This window comes from Tamandua tetradactyla, chromosome 6 (assembly GCF_023851605.1).
Source record: "Tamandua tetradactyla isolate mTamTet1 chromosome 6, mTamTet1.pri, whole genome shotgun sequence".
Lineage (NCBI taxonomy): Eukaryota > Metazoa > Chordata > Mammalia > Pilosa > Myrmecophagidae > Tamandua > Tamandua tetradactyla.
This window is the reverse complement of record NC_135332.1, coordinates 58,277,605-58,294,907: the sequence shown is the minus strand read 5'-3', so window position 1 is coordinate 58,294,907 and position 17,303 is coordinate 58,277,605. Positions and strand designations below refer to the sequence as shown.

Genomic DNA, 17,303 nt, shown 5'->3' with positions numbered 1-17,303 from the left:
AAAGAATGCTTAATACAGTACCTGATGTTTTGACTCTGCCAAGATGCCTTTCCTTTAGTTTCTTCTTCAGCTATTCTCCTCGTCTCTCCCTCAGTAAAATAAAGGTGAAAAGTGGAAAAAAAATGGAAATTGTTTATAGAACAGAGAGGTGTTCAGGGACTTTTATTAGTTTAATGGAATTTGGTCAGCAAAATACTTTTGACAGTTGATCAGCTTTGAGATAATCCTGAAGAGTTTACAGTGTTGTGGGGATCAAAGAGACAAAGTGATCGTATTCAGGATATTTTCTGTGTACTATAGTTGCCACTAGCCACATATGGCTATTTTCATTTAATTAAAATTAAATAAAATTAAAAATTCGTCTCCTCAGTCACTCTAGCTCCAGTCTAAGTGCTCCATAGCAAATTTATAGAACATCATTGCAGAAAGTGCTGTCGTACAGGCTGTTCCAGATAATGCTTAATCAGTGTGGGCTGGTAGAAATAGTGAGAGAAGAAACTTTGCTGTTTCTAGTTTTGAATTTATCCCATTATTTATTGTTTCATTCATTCAAAAAATGTCCCAGGCCATTAGTAATTATGAAATAGGTTGGAGACTTCCCAAAGCACCATCCTTTTCTTTACCATTCCTTTCTTTTTTCTTCCTTTCCCCCCCTTTTTTTTCCACTTCTGTCACCAGCAATAACTGGTAGCTTTCTCCTTGGGGATGTTTTCACAAAGAAACACAGTTTCACTGCAGGTCTGTGAATGTGTCAGAGCCCAACTACTGAATCATGCTGAGATGTGCAGGGCCAGATACTGGGGAGGCTGTAGTTGAGGCCTTATTAATATTTACATTCATGAGAAATTCCTGTATGCTATAGACCTTGAGTTTCTCTTTTGTTGAGTCTGAGTAGGCTGAGGGCCTATTGTATTTATAAATCCAATTTATTAATAAAGCATGTAAGAAGGAGGATAGGATGAGCATGGAGTAGAGTAGAGGGAGAAGTAGTGGATGGCTTAAAAGAATAGCTAAACTTAGAAATTATTCACAAGAAACTCAGTAGTCTAGGAGGGGAGATAAAACACTTGTGTGAGAGACTGATTATAAGATGAACAGTGAAAAATACATAGGCGTTACTTTGAAAATTTAGAATAGGAAGGTTTTTTTTTCTTTGGAAGCGGTGGGAAGTATGCTTTGGATGGTCAGGAAAGGCCTTTGCTGCCAAGTGTTTGAGCTAGGCTTTGGGTCACAGGTAGCTACCCAAAGCTATCAGCCATGGTAGTGACAGCTAGAACTGTCTGAGGCATATTGAAATGACTACAGTGTAGAGGATGGATTTGGGAGGAAGGGAGACCAGAGAGAAACCTGGAGCAATTAATGACTTGTTAGGTAAGAGGCGTTGGGACTGGTGAGGACTGATGTGACAGAGATGATAGAAGGTACTTTTGAAACCTTTCAGTGTTTTGCTCTGGATGAATGGGATTATGGCTGAGGTATTAGTAAGAAGAGGAGTAACAGATTTGAGAACAAATATCTGGACCTCCAAATATTTGGAACATACTTTTCCATGCCCAAGGTGTCTAGGTGGTTATGTCTAGCAGGCACTGTGAAGTATTCCCAAGCAGTCACGGCTTTGGGGTAAAAATCAGTTTGTTAGCTAATAATATTTGTTGAACACCTCCTATGAAACCAGCCCTATGATCAGAGTGATAATACAGGATGAAGCTTCCCCTGCCCCCAGTGTAATTTTATTGAGATACATTCATATACTATATAATCCATCCAAAGTATATAATCAGTGATTCACAGTGTCATCACATAGTTGCGCATTCATCACCATGATCAATCTTAGGACATGTGCATTACTCCAGAAAAAGAAATAAAAAGAAAAAAAGAAAATCCCAAACATCTCATACCCCTTACCATCCCCCCTTATTGGCCCCTAGTATTGCATTCTACCTGATTTAAAGCCATATAATAAAAGTAAGTTAACTAAGTGTAGTATTGTCAGAGATAAATACATAGATCAGTGGAACAGAATAAAACATCCATAAGTAGAACCATCCACACACGTAGCTGATTTTTTTGTTGTTGTTGTTATATAGCAAAACAGCTCAACAATGTATGGCATTTCCTTCTAATTTAATACACTAGAAACTAAAATAAATGTGTACATAATGACTCAGTAATCATAGTCATTTGTTAAATCTGTGTTTCTCCATTATACCTCCTCCCTCTCTCTTAATTATTCTCTCAATTTTCAGTGTTATCTGGGCAATGACCATTCTAACTTCTTTGTGCTTGAGGGGGTGTCAACCTTATGGGTTAGAGGTATGAAATTATTAATGTTCTTGGAGAGACTGGTACCTCTGGGTTTTAGGATTTATTTGGCATATGAACAATCTGGAGGCCTTAAGTTTCTGAAAAAAATAAACTTACTAGGTAAGATGTTTATAGACTTTTAGATAGACCTCATGGTATTTAGGGTTTTCAGGAATAGTGTTGGTTGGGGCTTGGCATACTGTGACAATTTCCAACATCTAACTGAAATTTGCATAAGGGTAACCTCCAAAATGACCTCTCGACTCTATTTGAAATCTCTTAGTGACTGAAACTTTATTTTGTTCCATTTCTTTTTGCCCATTTGGTCAAGAAGGTGTTCTCAATTCCACAGTATCAGGGCCATGCTCATCCCTGGGTCATGTCCCAGGTAGGGAGGAGGGTAGTGATTTTATTTGTAGAGTTGGCTTAGAGAGGCCACATGTAAGCAACAAAAGAGTTTCTCTGGGGGTGACTCTTAGTAATTATAAATAGGCTTAGCTTCACCATTGCAGAGATAAGTTTCATGAGGACAAGCTTCAAGATCAATTGGCTTCTTAAACTGGGAGTCCCTAATGCTTGAAAAAATATCAGGAATTCCTCAGGTGAGGAATATTAATAGTTCCACATTTTTCCCCAGTTCCTCAAGGGCACTTCACAAATACTTTTTTATTTTCCACCTGGAATGCTCTGGAATATATCAGGGTATTACCTTGTCCTGTACAAAATAACAAGATCTCATTCCCTATTCTAGGTTCCATGTAATTAAGTTGCTTAAGTAAACTGACCAGACAGGTTAAATTAGATAGTGTGCTATATAGAAAATTTAAATTTTGTACAAAATAAACTTTTCTTCCTTTGGTCTCAGGTAGAAGTTGAAGTTTTAAAATACGGACATCATCCTTTACTTTGTATTCTGATTTACTTTTGTCCTAACCAGATTAATTTAATTTACATCTCTAATTGAAGTCTGATCTCTTTTTCAGCTTCTTTAACATTTACTGTATGGAGTAATGCTAACTTTCAGAGCTGCAAAGTTCTGAGCCTCATGTATCCTGCAGATACCTAAAGTTCCAGGGAGCTACCAGGTGATACCCAAAGAGCTCAGCATCTCACAATTTAGAAATAATAGTTTAAACTCAGGGTTAGATGTGTTTGCTGTAAGAGCTTACAGGTTCTTACAATGTAGGAACCTTTACAATGAGGCTTGTTGAGCATTTCATATTCATTAGTCATCTCTTACCCAATCTCTGCCCATTTTCTATCCCTCATAACCTATGCTCTCAAATTCAGTTCTCGGAGTTTGCTTGTTATAGTTAGTTCATATCAGTGGGACTGTGCAACATTGGCCCTTTAGTCTCTGGTGCATTCCACTCAGTACAGTGTCCTCAAAGATCATTTACCTAGCTGCATGCTTACTTCATTCCTTACTGCAGCTGCTCAATATTCCATCATATGTATATACCGTAGTTCATCCCTCTGTTCATCAGTCAATGTACCCTTAGGCCACCTCCATCCATTGCAAATTATGAATAATGCCACCATTGACACCAGTGTACAAATGTTCAATTGTGTCCCTGCTTTCAGTTTTTCCAGGTATACACAGGTGAGGTTTTGAACAATGTACAAGTCACTCTGCTGATTTTAAGACACAGGTAGACAAGACTTACCAGAGTTGAATTTCATTTTTATTAGGTGTGATCTATGCTAGGGATGATGGAGTGAGTAAGACACAGTTTCAGCCTTAATAGCATTTCCAGAATGGGCAGGGAAGGGAGGGGCAAAGGTTCTCACCTAGGCACGCATATTGTGCATTTTCGGTTTACTGATTCTTTTCTTCCACATTGAGGAGTAGTGGCACCACCAGCCAACCAGACTCTAGAATCAACAAACTTAGACCTAACACTATAGTCAGTCAACACATCCTGTGGATACTATAAAGTTGTCTCATTTATTCTTTCCTCTCTATTGTTCTTCCATTAGTTCAGACTAGTGGTTCCCAACCCTGAGAACCCTGCACATTAGAATCACCTGGGGAGCTTTTAAAAACCCTGGTTTATGCATTGCCCAGCTTTAGTGATATCAAAATATCCCCCAAAACATTTTTTCAAACTGAGTATTGAATAAAATGCAAGTTTTATTGAATCATTTTTTAAGTGTTTTTCTCAGTTTATTATTTACTTTTTATTTTTTATTAAAAAAATTAACAAACAAAAATATTAACATATCATTCCATTCTACATATACAATCAGCAATTCTCAATATCATCACATAGTTGCATATTCATCACTTCTTAGAACATTTGCATCGATTTAAAAAAGGAAATAAAAAGACAACAGAAAAAGAAATACAATGATAACAGAAAAAAAAAAGATTATACATACCATACCCCTTACCCCTCACTTTCATTTATCACTAGCATTTCAAACTAAATTTATTTTAACATTTGTTCCCCCTATTATTTATTTTTATTCCATATATTCTACTCGTCTGTTGATATGGTAGATAAAAGGAACATCAGACACAAGGTTTTCACAATCACAGAGTCACATTGTAGAGCTATATCATTGTTCAATCATAATCAAGAAACATGGCTACTGGAACACAGCTCTACATTTTCAGGCAGTTCCCTCCAGCCTCTCCACTACATCTTGAACAACAAGGTGATAGCTACTCAATGCGTGAGAATAACCTCCAGGATAACCTCTCTACTCTGTTTGGAATCTCTCAGCCATTGACACTTAGTCTCATTTCATTCTTCCCCCTTTTGGTCGAGAAGGTTCTCTCAATCCCTTGATGTTAATTCTCAGCTCATTCTAGGGTTTTTCTCAGTCCCTTGATGCTGAGTCTCAGCTCATTCCAGGATCTCTGTCCCACATTGCCAGGAAGGTCCACACCCCTAGGAGTCATGTCCCACACAGAGAGGGGGAGGGTGGTGAGACTGCTCGTCATGTTGGCTGGAGAGAGAGGCCACATCTGAGCAACAAAAGAGGCTCTCTTGGGGGTGACTCTTAGGCCTAGATTTTAAGTAGACTTGACCTAACCTTTGTGGGGTTAAGTTTCATATGAACAACCCCCAAGACTGGGGGCTCAGCCTATAGCTTTGGTTGTCCACACTGCTTGTGAGAATATCAAGAATTCAACTTGGGGAAGTTGAATTTCTCCCCGTTCTCATCATTCCCTGAAGGGGCTTTGCAAATACTTTTCCACTCACTGATCGAATCACTCTGGGATTCATCGGGGCATCACTCTGGACAAACCAACAAAATCTCATGTCGTACCTGAGATTCCAAGTACTTATGGCGTTCAATCAAACTATCTACATAAGTTATATTAGGAAATGCATTAGTCAAAATATAAATTTTGTAACAAATAAACATTTTTTGCTTTAGTCTCACACATAAGGTGACGTTTTAAAATATTAATTATCTGTTTTCAGCACCCTGCAATAATGACATTCCTTTGTTCTTCCTCATGCAAAAACATTTTTAAAATTTGTACACTGTACATTTCACTATTATTGTACACTCTAGGCATTCCTAGATTATACCATCTCAATCTTTAACATCTTTCTTTCTGATTTCATTTATGTCCCCAGCCCTCCTCCCTCTATCATTCTCACATGCAGCTTCATTCAGTGTTTTAACATAATTATATTATGGTTAGGTAGTATTGTGTTGTCCATTTCTGAGTTTTGGTATCCAGTCCTGTTGCACAGTCTGTATCCCTTCAGCTTCAGTTACCCAATGTATCATTTTTTTAAAAAAGAAATATAACAGTACATAAACTAGATGAACAATAAGGTCATCTTTCCTGCCCAAGAAGTCATCTTTTCCTGCCTTAAAGTATTACCTTTGACTGAAGTAAAAGGATTTGTTTTAAAGTTTGGTGAAAGGACTCTGGAAATTTGTCAGAGCATTCAGATTTTGACAGTTACAACTGCTAGATTAAAAAAAAAATGTAATTGCTAGATTTTTAAAAGGCTACAAGTCAAAATATAAAGTATCTCTTAGCACATCATATTTTTAATAAAACCAGATCTTTGATTTTGGTAAGGAAGAAGGGTGCTGACTGGCAGGATACTCCTGACTCTTCTCAGTTCTTCGCTCTGTTTTCCAGATGGCATTGCTATCTTGCTATCTTCTTTTCTTTCCCCTTCCCTGCTCCTTTTTGTTGGGGTAGGGTGTGAACTTGAGTTCTCAACAGTAAATATATCCGCTCATCATTTTCTTATTCTCTACTGAACAATTTTCCTATATTTAGAACTCCTGATTAATGAATATTCAGTAACCTTATGAAAGAAAAATTCCATTGTCAAGTTTAAAAAAGTAGTAGTGGTAGTAATTAATCACCACTCTGGAGCTTTTTTTATTTCTGATGCCAACAAGGAAGATAGTATTTCTAGGAAGGTGATACTTTAATGAAATATTATATGTGAAATACCTTACCGACTGTACGCCTGGAACAAAAGATTTTTCTTGTAGTTTTTAAAATAAGATGCTATCACAACCTTAAAAGTCATTTATTTTATCTAATGGGCATAGTTAAAGCAGAGTAGGGATGAAGTCATTTAGTCACTTAAAGGATTACACAGAAAACACTGATTCATTGCTGAAATTGTGGCTATAAAGTAAGAAGTATATAAGTGTAGTGGAAGGTAACGTCAGGGGTTTGTTACTCTAAGAAGACAATGCATACAGTGGAGTTAAAATTGAGGTAGACAGGGAGAGTAGAAATCACATTTAAGATTGGGAAATGGCAAGAACATATTTAATTCTCAAATTAATTAATATATCTTTGTTTAAAGTCTGGACATTGGAGCTGAATGTCAGTGTGCTGCAATGCGATGATTGTGGGCTTTGCTTTAAAACCCTAAATCTTGAGTCTGTCTCCAGATATCTGGTCCTGGGACCCAACTGGAGGTTGTAGGTTTCTGGACAGTTACACTAGTGCATGGAAGCCTTGTGGAATCTTATATATTGCCCTAGGTATCCTTTAGAATTGGCTGGAATGGTCCTGGTTGGGGTTTGACAGGTTATGATAGGTAGCCATATTTGAGCAACAAAAGAGGTCCTCCAGAAGTAACTCTTAAGCATACTTATAGGTAGGCTAAGCTTCTCTGCTACCTACATAAGCTTAAAAGGAGTAAGCCTCGAGATCATGGGCCTGACCTGTTGATTTGGGTGTCCCTAATATTTGACACAGTATCAGGGGATTCCCTGATGATAAAGTTAAATAATTCCATATTTTCCCCCCATCCTTTGCCAATCCTTTTTTGGTAAGCTGCTGAATATATTCTAGGATGTATCTAGGCAATACATTAAGCTTTACAGAATTAAAGGCCCTCATTCTCATTCTGTTTTTCAGTTGTTCAAATGAGCTGCACAGACAAGTTGAGTTAGATTATGTGCTGTGGAAAATTTAGATTCTGGACAAAATAAACCTTCCTTTGCTCTCAAAGAGTTGGTGCGGTTCTAAAATATAGACAATGTCTTCCTTACCCCTGTATTCTGAAGTACTTTAACCCCAACCTGATCAACTTTGTTCTCATCTCTGAATATGAGGTTTTATATATATACATAAAACAGCCTCGTGAAATCCAGAAATAATAATTACTACTCCGGACTTAATGTGCTGAAGTCCAGAAATAATAGTTACCACTCTGGACTTAATGTGTTTGCTATAAAAGCTTACAACGTAGACTCCAGTTTACTTATACGTATTTTCTAGAGGAGACCATTACCATTGCTGTTCTTTTGTCTCTGGCTTATTTTGCCTCACCAATGTCCACACATTCATTCACATGGTTGCATGCCATATAACTTCATTCCTTTTTGTAGCAGCACAACATTTGTTCATAAGTATATACCATCATTCACCAATCTACTCAGTCAGTGTATCCTTCAGCCATCTATATTCATCAGGCATCATGTGTAGTGCCCAAAGTCCATAGTCCATCAACACTCTCAATTTTAGATAATTTAATTGTTCCCAAGAGAAAGAAAACCAATAAACACACCCTCTCCAAGTAGGAAATCTAAACCTCCTCTTAACTCTTGTCCTCCTCCCATTATTTGCCTCTGCTGTTGTTGTGGTAGTGCTGATGTTTTCCTTTTAAATATAGCCCATAGCATGCAATAGCAGTTTTACTCCTATACCCTGGACTTAAATAGTCTTTGTACATGAATCGTACCTTTGAAGTAGTTCTTGCAAGAACTAACATATTTTTAGTGTTAATCAATGGGACACGTAGGTCTATACAACCCTTTTCAATCTTGTTCTTCTTCAATATAGTAATATTACTTATAGACCCACTAGAGAGCCACCTTAACTTCTGTCTATTCCCTTACATTGGAGTTCAACTTCATTAGCTAGCCGTTCACCCATCTCTAGTGTCTAGGTTTCTCTAAATCCCCTGTATTCTGTATTGTAAGCCCTCGATTTTACCTTTATTGTGGTCATAAAAGTGGAGTCATACAGTCTCTATCCTTTTGTGTCTGGCTTATTTCACCCAGTATTATGTCCTCAAGGCTCATCCATCTTGTTATGTGCTTCAGGACATCATTTTGTCTTACTGCTGCATAATATTCCATCATATGTATGTACCATATTTTGTTAACCCACTCATCTGTTGATGGGTGTTTGAATTGTTTCCATCTTCTGGCAATTGTGAATAATGCTACTGTGAGAATCGGTGTGCAAATGTCTGTTTGTGTCACTGCTTTCAGCTCTTGTGGATATATACCAAGTAGTGCTGTTGCTGGGTCATGGGGCAACTTGATATTTAGTTTCCTAAGGAACTGCCAAACAGTATTCTGTAGTATCTGAACCATTATGCATTCCCACCAGCAGTGCATAAGTGTCCCAGTTTTCCACATCCTCTCCAACATTTATAGTTTCCTGTTTGTTTAATAGCAGCCATTCTTAGAGGTGGTATGTGTTATCTCATTGTAGTCTTGATCTGCATTTCCCTTATAGCCAATGAAAATGAGCATCTCTTCATGTGATTTTGAGCCATCTGTATTTACTCTTCAGAAAAATGCTGTTCTAGTTTGCTAGCTGCTAGAATGCAATATACCAGAAATGAAATGGCTTTTTAAAAGGGGGAATTTAATAAGTTATAAGTTTACAGTTCTAAGGCCATGAAAATACCCCAGTTAAAGCAAGTCTATAGAAATGTCCAATCTAAGGCATCCAGTGAGAGATACCTTGAATTCAAGAAGGCCAGTGACGTTCAGGGTTTCTCTCTCATGTGCAAAGGCAAATGGAGAACACGATGTCATCTACTAGCTTCCTCTCCAGCCCTCTTGCTCCATGAAGTTCCCCTGGGGGTACTCTCCTTCATCTCCAAAGATTGCTAGCTGGTGGGCTCTACTTCATGGCTCTTGTCATTCTGTCGTCATTCTCTGCTCTATCAGAATCTCCAACTTTCTCCTAAATGCTTCCTCTTTGATAGGATTCCAGTAAACTAATCAAGACCCACCTGAATGGGTAGAGTCACGTCTTCATTTAATCGAGTTTAATACCCACAATTGATTGAGTCACACATCTATGGAGATAACCCAGTCAAGCTTCCAACCTGTAGTCCTGCATAGGGATTAAGAAAACAGTTACTCCCACAAGTTTGCTTAGGATTAAAGCATGACTTTTCTAGGGTACATATGTCCTTTCAAACCAGCCTATTCCTATCTTTAGCCCATTTTCTGATTGGGTTGTTTGTTCTTTTGTTGTTCAGCTTTATGATTTCTCTGTGTATACAGGGATATCAAACCTTTTTCCAATAGGTGATTTCCAAATATTTTTCTCCTATTGAGTTGGCTGCCTCTTCTCCTTTTTGGCAAAGTCTTTTGAGTTGCAGAAGCATTTGATTTTGAGGGGTTCTCATTTATCTATTTTTTCTTTTGTTTCTTGTGCTTTTGAGTATAAAGTTTAGGAAGCTACCTCCTATTATTAGGTCTTGAAGATGCTTCCCTATATTTTCTTCTAGAAGCTTTATGGCACTAGTTTTTATATTTAGGCGTTTGATCCACTTTGAGTTAATTTTTGTATAGGGTGTAAGATAGGGGTCCTCTTTTTTTCTTTTGGCTATTGATATCCAGTTCTTTCATGCCTATTTATTGAAAAAGACTGTTTTGTCCCAGTTCAATGGATTTGGGGGCCTTGTCAAAAATCAGTTGTCCATAGACTTGGTGGTCTATTTCTGTACTCTTGATTTGATTCCATTGAACAATGCTTCTATCTTTGTGCCAGTACCATGCTGTTTTGACTATAGTGGCTTTATAATAGGTTTTAAAGTCAAAGAGTATTAATCCTCCCACTTCATTCTTGTTTTTTAGAATGCTTCTAGCTATTCAGGGTCTCTTTCCCTTCTAGATGAATTTGGTAACTAGCTTTTCCAAGTCTTCAAAGTAGGTTGTTGGAATTTTGATTGATACTGTGTTGAATCTGCAAATTAATTTGAGTAGAATTGACATCTTAACCATATTTAGCCTTCCTATCCATGAGCAGGGAATGTCTTTCCACCTATTTAGATCTTTGATTTCTTTTAGCAATGTAACGATATTTTCTGTGTACAAGTCCTTTATGTCTCTAGTTAAGTTCATTCCTAATACTTTTAGTTGCTACTTTGTTTTATTGTATTCTGTTTCTCCGTTTTTGTTACATGGGCTGGGGCCGGGAATCGAACCGAGGTCCTCCGGCATAGCAGGCAAGCACTTTGCCCGCTAAGCCACCGCGGCCCGCCCTTAGTTGCTACTTTGAATGGAGTTTTTTCTTAACTGACTCCTCAGTTAGGTCATTGCTTGTATAATAGAAACATTACTGATTTTGCACATTAATTTTATATCCTGCCACTTTGCTGAATTTGTTTATTAGCTCAAGTAACTTTGCTGTAGATTTCTCAGGATCTTCCAAGTATAGTATCTTGTCATCTGCAAATAATGAAAGTTTTACTTCTTCCTTTCCAATTTGGATGCCTTTTATTTCTTTGTCCTGCCTGATTGCTCTAGCTAGAACTTCTAGCATAATGTTAAGTAGTGGTGACAGTAGGCATCCTTATATGAAAAGACGTTAAACTTCTTTTTCCCCTTTTGGTCAGGATGGCATTGTTGATCCCCTGGTGCCAGGGCCAGGCTTATCCATGGGGGTCATCTCCCATGCGGCCAGGGAGACTTTCATCCCTGGATGTCATGTCCCACATAGCGAGGAAGGCAATGGTTTCACTTGCAGAGTTGGTCTTAGAGAGAGAGAGGCTACATCTGAGCGACAAAAGAGGTCCTTTGGAGGTGACTCTTAGGCATACTTATAGGTAGGCTAAGCTTCTCTGCTACATACATAACCTTCACTAGAGCAAGTCTCAAGATCAAGGGATTGGCCTAGTGATTTGGGTGTCCCTAATGCTTGGCACAATATCTAGGGTTTCTCCAGTGGTAAAGATTAATAGTTCCATAATTTTTCTCCCATCCCTCAAGGTAATATGATGTTTTCAAAGTTCTTTTAAGTTGTAGAAGTGTGTAATTTCAGTACTTTGTTCCTTTTCATGACTGAACAATATTCTATGTATATACCACAGTGTGTTTATTTCTTCATCTTTTGACAGACATTTGGGTTGTTTCCACCTTTTGCTGTTAGGAAAAATGCTGGTATAAACATTTGTGTCAAGTCTTTGGATATATGGTTTCATTTCTCTTGGGTATACATACGTAGGAGTGGAATTGCTGGGTCGTATGGTAATTCAGTTTTAACTTTTTGAGGTACTGCCAAACTGTTTTCCATAGCAGTTGTACCATTTTACATTTTCTGTGTGGATTTTTTTTTAAATTAAAGCTATCCTAGTGGGTATAAAGTTGTATGTCATTGTGGTTTTGATTTGCATTTCCTTAGTGACCAGTGATGTGGAACATCTTTCCATATGCTGCTTGACCTTTGTTTATCTACTTTGGAGAAATGTCTGTTCAAGTCTTCTGTCAATTAAAATTTTTTTTTTATAAAAAATTGAATTGTATTTCTTTATATATTCTGAATATTAACCCTTATTTTCTCCCATTCAATAGATTGTCTTTTCCCTTTTTTATGTTCTTAAATGCACAAAAGATTTAAATTTTGATGAAGTCTAATGATCTTTTTTTCCTTTTGTTTTGTGCTTTTGGTGTCAAATCTAAGAATCCATGAAAATTTACCCCTTCTTCAAATGAGAAGAAAATGTTTTTTTCTATGAGTTTTATAGTTTCAGCTCTTTTAGCCTGTTTTTCAACCAATTTCTGATTGTTTACACATTTATAAAGAATCAGGTATTGGGTAGTGTGTTGGAGGGGTTATGACATTGAGGAGAGGAAAGGAATCCTGTTTTATAAAATTGTATTTTAATTGTTAAAGTCAATTTATCATTTACTTAGTGGGCATCTATCAGATCCTGTGATAGGCTGTGAGATGCAGACATGAATCCTTTCATATTGGAGGAGGAGATCAGATATGATAAGTGAGGAGGTGAATTAAAACCATAGTAGAGATGGTAGTACAGAAGATAAGAAAAATTCCCTGAGATATTTAGGTGAGAAAGTCTATCATTTTTTGCTGAGTGTTGGGATAGAGTCAGTCTGTGTGAGTGAACAGGAGCCATCTAACCTTACTCTCACATTGCCTGTTTGGGTTACTGGGATGGATGGTCTATTAGTTTTTAAGCTGCTGGAATGCAATATTCCAGAATTGGAACGACTTTTGTAGAGGGAATTTAATAAGTTACAAGTTTGCAGTTCTAAGTCTATAAAAATGTCCAAAGTAAGGCATCCAGGAAAAGATACCTTAATTCAAGGAAGGCCGATGGGTTAGGAACACTTATGTCAGCTAGGTAGTCACATGGCTGGCATCTGCTGGTCCCTTGCTCTTGGGCTCCATTGCTTTCAGGCTCTGTTCCTATTGGGGTTCCTCACTTTGCTTCTCCAGGGTTGGCTTTCATTTCTTGGCTTCCCTTGGCTCTCTCCAGGTTCTGGTTTGTTTAACATCTCATGGCAATGTCTGCGGTGCTCCAAGCATCTCCAAACATGTATGTCTCTGTTCTCTGAGTGTTAGCATCTGTGTCAACTCTGGGCTCTGAAGTTTCTGTCAGTTTTGCTCTAAGTTCTCTCCAAAATGTTTCCTCTTTTAAAGGACTCCAGTAAACGAATCAAGACCTACCTGAAATGGGTGGAGTCACTTCTCCATCTAATCAAAATGTCACACCCATAATTGGGCGTGTCACATCTACATGGAGAAAAACTGAAGTTTCTGCCCTACAGTATTGAATCAGGATTAAAAGAAAGGCTATATCCACAAGATTGAATTAAGATTAAAACATAGTTTTTCTGGGGTACATACTTTCAAAGCACAGATGGCATTGTCATTTATTAGCATGGAGACTGTAGGAAGGAAAAACAAATTTGTTTGAAATTTTGATTTAGGCATAGTGAATTTGACATGCCTGTGGGCCTACTAGGGAAAAATGTCTTTTGGTAAGATGGATAATAAGTGAAAGAAAGAAATCTGGAGTAGAAAGACAGAATCAGAGCCACAGAAAGATGACTGCTGAAAGAAGAGAAGAATGGAGAAAAGTGTCATGCTTTGTGGTAGAAGTCTAGGAGGAGAACAGCTGGCAAGAGTCTATTGGATTTGGCATTTAGAAAGTCATTGGTGAGAGGAGAGTGTTGGGGGCAGAATGAGGAATGGCAGGTAAAGCAGGTGAGAAAATGTGTGGGAGCTAGAGATGGAAGGGGCAGAAGTTGTTAGATGTGGTATGGAAGGAGGGTTTTGCTTTACTACATAGAGACTTGATCAAGTTTATGTGTTGATGGGAAGTACCCAATTAAAAGAGAGGTTGTAGTTGCTGGAGAAGGGGTGGCTGATGATAAAGTAAAGATCCTGTGCTGGTTTGAAACTGTTGTGTACTCTGGAAAAGCCATGTTCTTTAATTCTGATTCAATATTGTTGGGTGGGCTTTTTTGATTAAATTGTTTTTCCATGGATATGTGACTGACTCAGTTGTTGGTGAGATATTTTGATTAAGTGATTTCCATGGAGATATGTCTCCACCCATTTGAGGTGGGACACTTACTGGAGTTCTTTAAGAGGAAACCATTTTGGAAAAAGCTTCAGAGCTGACACAGACAAGAAACTTTGGAGACACAGAAAGAAAATGCCCCCAGGGAAGCCAAGAGAGAAAGCTAGCAGATATTGCTATGCATCTTCCCACCTGACAGAGAGACCCTGAACGTCATCAGACCTTTCTTGAGACAAGACCTTTCTTGAGTCTGGATGCCTTAGTTTGGACATTTTTATGGCCTTAGAACTGTAAACTTGCAACTTAATAAATTCCCTTTATAAAAGCCAACCCATTTCTGGTATATTGCATTCTGGCAGCATTAACAAACCAAAATAGGCCAGGAGGAGGAGGAGGAGGGGAGGGTAATGGGACTTGGAGCATAGGTGGATGGATTAAACTTGGTAGGGGAGGGATACTTTCTCAGAGAAAACGTGGGGCATGTTGAAGTGGTTGCTAGTAGATCGGGAGTTTGTGGCAGTAGCTCAGTTTTTTCAAATTGGGGTCAAAGACACTGGCTGAGACTGAGGCAATTTGGGTGGAATGGGAGATGAGCTTGAGAGCAGAGTCAAGATTTGGCATGTCTATTGTGGACAGTAGAGGAGTGAAGGGACCAAGGCCCAGAGGATGACTGTAGCAGCACTCTAATTCCATAGTTGGAGACTGATTTATGTAGGTACTGATCTGCGTAGTGCATGAATCCTCAGTCCCATCCTCTTTTAAGACTACAGTCCAGATAAAAAAAAGAGAGATTTCATGGCTGTTTACTTCCTCAGGAAAGCCTTCCCTGACTGCCTAAGCTAAATTGCTTTATTTATAGGCCCTCGTAGTGTTGTTCTTTCCTTTTAGCACTTATTATAGTTGTAGTTTTGCATTTAGTTTTGTGATTGATTTATGTGAACTTTTCCCAGTAAACTATAGGTGCTGAAGAAAATGTCTGCTTTTGCTTACTATTGTGTAGTGTCTGGCACTTACTAGATGCTCAGTAAATGTTTGTTGAATTCAATGGATCAAATACAGTGGTTCTCATTCCTTTTATTGCCTCAGCACACCTGAATTATGACATGCTTCCATCTGAACTGTTGATTGACCATCCTGATCCTTGCCTGATGGACGGCTGAGATCAGGTAGTATGGGGTAGTGGTTATTAAGATCATCGGCCCTAGAATAAGAAAGCCTGTGCTCACCCCAGTCTTGGGGTTTGTTCATATGAAACTTAACCCCACAAAGGATAGGTCAAGTCTACTTAACATTTAGGCCTAAGAGTCACCCCCAGGAGAGCCTCTTTTGTTGCTCAGATGTGGCCTCTCTCTCCAGCCAACACAATGAGCAGTCTCACCACCCTACCCCTCTCTACGTGGGACATGACCTCCAGGGGTATGGACCTTCCTGGCAGCGTGGGACAGAGATCTTGGAATGAGCCGAGACTCAGCATCAAGGGATTGAGAAAACCTTCTCAACCAAAAGGGGGAAGAGGAAAATGAGACAAAGTATCAATGGCTGAGAGATTCCAGAGTCCAGAGGTTATCCTGGAGGTTATTCTTATGCATCAAGTAGATATTATCTTGTTATTCAAGATGTAATGGAGAGGCTGGAGGGAACTGCCTGAAAATGTAGAGCTGTGTTCCAATAGCCATGTTTCTTGAGGATGATTGACTAATGATACAGCTGTCACAATGTGACTGTGTGATTGTGAAAACCTTGTGTCTGATGCACCTTTTATCTACCTTGTCAACAAAGGAGTAGAACATATGGAATAAAAATAAATAATAGGGGGAACAAATGCTAAAATAAATTTAGTTTGAAATGCTAGTGATCAGTGAAAGCGAGGGGTAAGGGGTATGGTAGGTATAATCTTTTTTTTTCTTTTTCTTTCCTGTGTTCATTTTATTTCTTGTTCTATTGTCTTTTTATTTCTTTTTCTGAATTAATGCAAATATTCTAAGAAATTATGAATATGCAACTAAGTGATGATATTGTGAGTTACTAATTATGTATGTTGATGTTTTATTTTTTTTCTTAATTTTTTAATTAATAAAGAAATTAAAAAAAAAAAAAGAAAGCCTATGCTCATATCCCAGCCCCACCTCTTACCAGCTTTGTAACCTTGGGCAAAATTTTAATTTCTCTGTGCCTCAGTGTTCTCATCTATGAAATGTGGCTAGTAATGTACCCGCTTCAAAGGGTTGTTACAAAGATGGAATGAGAGAATGCATGTAAAGCTTTTAAAACAGTATGAAACATGTAAAAATTAGTTATTACTATTAGTGGTTTGAAAAGGTCTCTTTGGTCATTTTGATATCTTTTTGTCCTTGACACTTAGCTCTTGCTCTGCAGTAAAGGATTTGCAGTGCCTGTGTCTGTCACCATCTCTGTGTGCATCCATTCATTTTCATGTATTGAATATAAAACTTCAGGAAAACTTTGAGAGGAGAAATCTCTGGACCACGATGGTCTGTCTGCTTAACTCAGTGACCAGAGCCGTGAAACAAAGCCATTCTTGGACCTATAGGAGTATCACTAAGAAAGAGTAGAAATATCATGTGGCTAGTTACTTTGGTAGCCACTCTGTCTGTGGTATCAGGAAATAGTGAATTGTGCCTGTTTTATGCCATCCATGGTCAACTTAGATTCTTTGTTTTCCTTACAGAGGAGGTGGCCAAATTGGAGAAGCACTTGATGCTTCTCCGACAAGAGTATGTCAAGCTGCAGAAGAAACTGGCAGAGACAGAGAAGAAATGCACTCTTTTGGCTGCACAAGCTAACAAGGAAAGCAGCAGTGAGTCCTTCATCAGCCGCCTGCTGACGATCGTGGCAGACCTCTATGAACAGGAGCAGTATAGGTGAGCTCCTGGACGTGGGGCCTGTCTGGGGAAGCAAGCCCTTTGGCTGTATTCCTGGGCCACATTGCAACTTCTTTCTCATTGATTT

At 38.4% G+C, this 17,303-nt stretch overlaps 1 protein-coding gene across 3 annotated transcripts in view; it reads left to right on the top strand.

Moving 5' to 3' along the window:
- ANKFY1 (ankyrin repeat and FYVE domain containing 1) overlaps nt 1–17,303 on the top strand; it is a 109,948-nt gene that overhangs the window by 4,396 nt on the left and 88,249 nt on the right. For all 3 annotated transcript variants that reach the window (XM_077165592.1, XM_077165591.1, XM_077165593.1), the window contains exon 2: nt 17,023–17,215. In XM_077165592.1, the coding sequence (XP_077021707.1) occupies nt 17,023–17,215 (193 nt within the window). The remainder of the gene's footprint in view (nt 1–17,022; nt 17,216–17,303) is intronic.